The following is a 6,573-nucleotide window of genomic DNA, read 5'->3' on the forward strand; positions in this document are numbered from 1 at the left end:
GTTGGGAAAACTATAATTTTAGTCCCTAATCTATCACTCATGCGCAGAACAAGTCTCCATTTTATTTTGAATTGCAAATCTGGTCCTCAATCTATTCAATTTTGAGCAAAAGTGAAAAATTGACGAATTTATCGAATTGTGTAACGGAATCCCGATGCATGCAGTCACTTGCCAGGATCTAGGAGCATTTTTTTTCAAAAATTTTTTAACTCTCACAAAATGCACGTGATTCCCCTTTTGGATCTCACTCAAATTATTCGAAACTGAAAAACTGCTACGGTTACACAAAGTCAGAGACTTTTGTCGTGCTCTCTCTAAAGACTTCTGCCTCCTTCCTCTACTCTCATCCTCTCCAGGTATCCCCTCTCTCTTCCCTCTGTCTTTTTCCTTTTCTTTTTTCCCTTATAAAAAGACTCAGACTTCCTTAGTTCCTTTGCTCATGTAAATCCATACATTCTTTACCTTTTTCCCCAGTCTTCCTTTTTATAGTCTTGGATCTGATTAGTTGTTTTTGTTCCTTTTTGTTTTAGGTTTGAAGCGGGATGTAGCTTGAGTACTACATAGGAGGGGAAGGGATCTGAGGTATTTTTTCCATTTTTTTTGAGCCCGGAATTTAGGTCTCCATATGTGATATACTTCCTTTTTATTTATGGCTACAAAGATTTGTTTGAGAGGGAAACTGGTACTTTTGTTCATCCTTCAAAGTTTGTGAGTCTAATGATGTTTCCCAAAGGCAAAGTTATATTTGGATTTTGATTTTTATTTGACAAAATTTTTTGTTAGTTTGTCTATTTAATTAAGATTATGAAAAAGAATTCTAAACTTCACAGGTAGCTTCGGTTTCTTGAGCGTGTGCGTCACCTGATTGGTGTTAGCTTTTCATCTTAACGGAAGCAGGAGTTATGACTATGCTCCTTGCTGTTGTCTTATGTTACTTTTTGTGAGAGAATGCATCCTGGGAGACGTATGTTTAGCTTTTCATAGAATCACAATGTGTTTGAGAAAATCAAATCTGATTTTGCAGCAAATTGCCAAAACTAAAGAATTCTCATGAAATTTCCTCCAAGTTTGAATTGTCAAAGTAGATTTCTTATCACTAATATATGATTATGATCTTTCTTGGATATTATTTACTTTTCATGTTGGTTGGTTTTGTTTGTGTAGGAGGATTTCCTAATTGCCAATATTCAGAAACCTAAAATTACTAATTATGCTGTCTTAATTTAAGCCATCTTCAGGTGAAATGGAGAGTTATTGACCGGGTTCTCTCCAGCCTGCATAGACGATGAAATCATCCATAAAGCCTGGAGATTAATTCGAAAAGAAGAGAAATTGAGAGGATAGATTTTGATTTTTTTAATAGTTTCTTGAGTTACAAACATTGAAACCACTTGCACATTCTAGTAAAGCGAGTGCACGCGCCCGCATTCCATTACTCAATTGGAAGGATTTTGTCAATTATCAACTATTTTGCATAAATGGAAGACTGGATTTATTTTTCAAAATAGATTGAGGACCAATTCCGTGCATAAGTAATACATTGGGGGTTAAAATTACAATTTTTCCCTTTTCAACAAACAATGCACTAATGCAAATGCGCTACAAAAATTCAAAACTGCAACCTTATAATACGGGTTAGGTCCCAAGATATAGCAATTTCTTTTGTTCCTGCAACTGCTATTTGATGGCAAATTATGTGGTCAATTATACATTTTAAGTGTAAAAATTACCCATTTTAAAAGCCAAAAAAAATCATTCTCACAAATAAAATTATAAATTTATTAACCATTTTAGGAGAGATCCAATCACATGAAAAAGGTAAAAAATGGTACTATATCTATCAAGGTAAGTTTCCTAAGAGCATTATTGCTGTAGATACTATTACTCTTATTAGTTATATACATTTAATACAAACCTATCTACTATGAGAAACTGAAAATTGAACTGGGCAAGGAATATTCAAAGTTCTGTAGGAAAACGGTTGCCATAAAGCATATGGAGTTCAAAAATCCTAATCAAATTGAGTAGGGCTCCAATGGAAAGCTATCAATGGTTACAATTGCGTTTGAGCAACAACCATATAGTAAAACAAGAAAAGACCACCCCACTTGCAATGTGATTTTGTCCTCACTGACAGGACCAGATTGTATGCAACAACATGATCCAAAGGAATTTCCTCCCTCCAATTCACTAATTCATTCATTCACTTTTCTAATTTTTTTCATCAAAATAACAAGATGACCAAAGTAGTAGCAATTTCCATTCTCAAAATAGAGCAACGTAAAGTTACATTAAATCAAGTCAGACTCCTTAGAAAAGGGAAACTTACATGGTGGAAGCAGTGAAACATAAAATCTCCCAACTTTCCACCATAACATAATAAGTGTTATTCCCAGATGAATAATATATCTTGAAGACCCTTAGGAGGAAAACAGGCAATACAACCCCAAACAATTGAAGCAAAAGAAGGCCATATTAATGGCAGCAAGAGCTCTTCCAATTCCAGTAAAGATCCTCCTTGAATTGCAGAAAACAGGCACGAATACAAAAACTGGCATGGAAAGCCACTCCGTCCATGAAAATCTGACCAGCAAGACGAAAGACGTGTTGCAGCTGCCCTGAGTCCCTGATACCCCTTTGTATCCTCGAAACATACCTTGAAGCATATATTCTGGTGGGAGAACTAAACTGATTATTCCAGAAGATATCACATAGAGACTTTGAAGCCTGTGTTTTCCCAAAAGATTCTGAGATTGGGTTGAGGGGAAAAAGTTGGAAAGGCAACTTTTGGTAAAAAATGGATGTATACTAAAGAATTGACTATGAAAGCCAAATCTTCAACACTAACCATGCTATTAGTGGCAAGAAAAATCATCCCTACAAGCGCATTTAGCTGCCCAAATGTGAGGAAAAACCTTTGGGATTTGAGACTTTTGCACGTCTAAGCAGAAGTCAGCGATGTAAGATCTTCCAGATTCCCTTTTTCCAACATCTGCTGAGAATTCCTTTTTATCTTCACCTCGAGAGGTTTACTTCTCTTTTCCACACAGCCAACTGAAACAGCTATTGGCATATTAGCTTTGCTAAAAATGTCCAAGTTGTGGCCAAAAGTACCAAATTTTGGCAACTGAAAACTATTTAGTTAGAATAAAAGTTTTCAATCTATAATTATTCGATTTAGTGCAGTTCTTCTCTTTTGGTCACATTAATTCTTTTTAAGAGCTCATACAAAAAGTTGACCAATAATTAACCGGATCATACAATCTGTATTTGTATGAAAGCAGAATTAAACAGAAAAAGCATAACTTCAAGACTTCAGCCTATGAAGTGATAATTCAAGAGCTAAATGATTATGATTTTAGTGGGGAGTTGAAGTCTCAAAATGGTAGAGGATCCAGTAACTTGATAATCAAGTAAGTATACAAAACGTGGCACATAACGACTTGTAACAAAAAGTCTCAGATTTACTCAGCTGCAAAAAGAATAACAGAGTAAAGTTCTACCAGAAATTAGGAAGATGATTGAAATCCATGTCTGACCGATCAACAAGGACCTTCAGCTCATTCCCCATTTCATGTTGTTCCTTCTGAAGCAGTCTCACAGACTCTTCAACAGAGCGCATGCAGAGTTGTACCTCAATCATCTCGAGACTTGAGCTGTCCCCAAAACCAGAGGGGACCTCCTTGAGCTGTCTGCAATTTCGCAAAATTAGGTGTTGAAGTTGTGGCAAGTGATCACTAGAGGATTTCCATTCAGCAATACTTAGAGTGTCAAGCTTCAAAAATTTCAGTTTGAGGAATTCACCTTCTTTCATTTCCCACACTTTCCCCTCAAAAGCTTTACTGAGTAATTTAAGAACCTCAAGGTTAGGTAATCTCCCAATCTCTGAAATACAATTCCATGGCAGCGAAATTTTGACAGAGTTAACTTCCTGAGATTCAATGGCAAGTCAAATTTACAAGGAGGAGCAATCCTGCCCGAGTAAAGTATATTGAGGGAATCAAGCTCTGTCAGAAAATTCAGTATTGGAAACTGATTGCACTTCCCAGTATCATCACGTAATTCAGAAAACAGACATCTCAGTTTTTGAAGTTTGAGCAACCTCCTCATGATATTTTCTGTACCTTCACAACAAAGGAGATACGGAGAGGAAAAACTGACCAGATTAATTACTTGGGAAATAATTATGCTCTCATCATCTTCCAAGGTGATGGCAGCATAATTATTGACATGGAGATGTCTCAAATTTTCCATACTCCAAAGAGTATAAGGTAGTAGAACTTTACCTTTTAATCCCTTGACAATCAAAGTCTCAAGATCCCTGAGATGCGATATTGAATCTGGAATACTATCTACATCGCCACAAAGAGCTAAAAATCTCAGACCAGCCAACACTAGTACTCCAGTGGGGAAAGAATTCCCCATATTGATGCATTCCAAATCCAGCACTCCAAGGAGTTTAAAGTTGTCAAAAATGAAGGAGATGTCATAGGGACATCTTGGATACGAATCACTGGTGGCAGAGTACAGTAGAGAGTGGACATATGGCCCATAAGGTCTTGACATGATAAAATGATTTCTCTTGGAACAAATGGACAGCCGACTTTTTTGGTATTTGATAGAGGTTTTGGGATAAATGTGATTGGGATCAACACCATAATCAATGTCCTCATGAGAAGAATCAAAAAGTTCATCATATCCATTTTGGAACTGCAAAAAGTTTTCTTCTTGTGACTGACATGTTTTCACTCCTCCATTTGATCTTCTCTTGGAAGGCATTACTAGGCTTCTTCCAATCAGATCCCTCAAGTATCTCTCCGCAGTATCTTCTACACTTTCTACCCTATTATCTGTTATGAATCCTTCCGCTCTCCATAACCATGCCAACTTTCTGACTGGAATGTCTTTATCCTTCAAAAACACTGCAATATAAAGAAAACAAGGTTTCAAATAGTTGGGCAAATAATTGTAGCTTAGCTCTAAGATGTCCATGCACCTCGTTTCAGGATCATCGGCAATCCTTGAGCACATACTTTCTGAAACTTGTTTCCACTTGTCCGGTGTCATGTTACTTCTTTTAAGGAGACCAGCTATTGCAACAACTGCAAGAGGGAGTCCTTTGCAACTTATGGCTATTTGCTTTCCAACTTCCAAGAGTTCATCAGGGCACTCTTTTGTGTCATATAACTTCTTTTGTAACAACTTCCAGCTTTCGTCATCAGAGAGTGGCCGAAGGAGATGAGGACTACTATATGCTTTGATTTTCTCAGCCACATCAAAGTGACGACTGGTGATCAGTACTCTGCTTCCATTGTTGTCATTTGGAAATGATCTTTTGAAATCATACCATGCCTCAATGCTCCAGATATCGTCCATAACAATGAGGTACCTTTTCCCCTTTAGGCATCTGTACAACTTCAGCTCTAAATCTTCATTACTCATTTCAAGAATCTCTTCCGTAATTTCCATGATGTCACCTAAAATCTGAAGAAGCAATTCCCCCTTATGATATGCTTGGGAGATACAACACCATGCTCGAATGTGGAAGTGATAGGTAACCGAAGGATCATTGTACACCTTCCAGGCTAGAGTCGTCTTGCCGAGTCCTGCCATGCCAATAATTGAGACAACATCTAACTGTGATGATCCTGCTATAAGTCTATCAATGATCAATCTTTTCTGATCAGCAAGACCAACTACAACTTCATCAATCTGGGGAATCTTGGCTGGTGCTATGTCCTTCATTGGAGACCTGGGTAAATCATGGGTGCTAACCCTATGTGCATTCTTATAGATTTCTGTTGCCTGAACCTTAATAAGGCTGAGATCTTCTACGAGATCAGAAAGCCATAGTGGATGAAACCATCGCAAGCAATCTCCAAGCCGAAAAGACTCAATGAGATATTCAGCCTCAAGTATCACATGTACAATGCACAACACAAGACTCTTCAAGTCCTGATGCTCATTGAACTGCTCTTCAATACTCCTGAGGAATGATTTGAAGAACTTTATCTCTCCATGAACAATATGAATTTGATGTTTCACTAGAACAAGAGAATCAGCTTCAGAGTTCAGCAGCCCCTTCATATCCCCTAGAAGAAAATCAATGAAGCCAAATCCTTCTACCTTGGACAAATGAGATTTTGTTGAACTTCGAATAGTTTTATAACTCTCTTTGATCTCTGCATTGACAAGCTTCATCTTTTCCACTAGCTCAGGAAGCCAATTTCTAAATTGCCTCACCATGTCTACTGTAATTTCACTTCCAAGAAGAGAGTAACAAAAACGAGCTGCATCCCTTGCTACTGACTCTGCATGTGTCAAAATCAATTTCTCATTCTCGTTTAGTGGACCGATCAAATAGGTTCTAAGGACTATCACCCCCTGATCAAGGCTTTCCATTTGGTCCTTCACATTGACTATCAGACTGGGGTGTCCATACATAATTTCTTCCAAAACTATCTCGGCCTTCAAAAGTTTATTCTTCTCTAGCAACTTTAATAGCTTATTTCTGAACTTTTGTTGAGTTGTGTTACTGAATCTCCACGGGAATAAGTACGGGGGATATGGAGT

General features: G+C 37.5%; 1 protein-coding gene and 1 long non-coding RNA gene across 4 annotated transcripts; one reads left to right on the top strand and one right to left on the bottom strand.

Moving 5' to 3' along the window:
* Positions 1–267: 267 nt before the first annotated feature.
* Positions 268–1,524, top strand: LOC113754382. 2 transcript variants are annotated; one of them, XR_003465181.1, is made up of 3 exons: positions 268–356; positions 531–582; positions 1,239–1,524. It is a non-coding gene; the product is annotated as an uncharacterized LOC113754382 (long non-coding RNA). The 2 variants fall into 2 exon arrangements; XR_003465180.1 differs by lacking the exon at positions 1,239–1,524 and adding an exon at positions 831–1,046.
* An 839-nt stretch (positions 1,525–2,363) lies between these two features.
* On the bottom strand, positions 2,364–4,668 carry LOC113754001 (putative late blight resistance protein homolog R1A-3). Of its 2 annotated transcripts, XR_003465119.1 has the most exons (3): positions 3,504–4,668; positions 2,849–3,054; positions 2,364–2,747 (listed from the first exon to the last, which is right to left on the bottom strand). XR_003465119.1 is itself a non-coding variant. In XM_027298305.1 (2 exons), exon 1 carries the CDS (start codon positions 4,564–4,566, stop codon positions 3,811–3,813), a length of 756 nt encoding a protein of 251 aa, XP_027154106.1. In that variant the 5' UTR covers positions 4,567–4,668; the 3' UTR covers positions 2,364–3,054; positions 3,504–3,810. The 2 variants fall into 2 exon arrangements, 1 of the variants encoding a protein (XP_027154106.1); XM_027298305.1 differs by having other exon boundaries at positions 2,364–3,054.
* Positions 4,669–6,573: the final 1,905 nt, after the last annotated feature.

This window comes from Coffea eugenioides, chromosome 11 (genome assembly GCF_003713205.1).
Source record: "Coffea eugenioides isolate CCC68of chromosome 11, Ceug_1.0, whole genome shotgun sequence".
Lineage (NCBI taxonomy): Eukaryota > Viridiplantae > Streptophyta > Magnoliopsida > Gentianales > Rubiaceae > Coffea > Coffea eugenioides.

What these genes read in the sequence shown, in the direction of transcription:
- LOC113754001 (XM_027298305.1), bottom strand. Translation starts at nt 4,566, where the DNA reads ATGTCAAGACCTTATGGGCCATATGTCCACTCTCTACTGTACTCTGCC.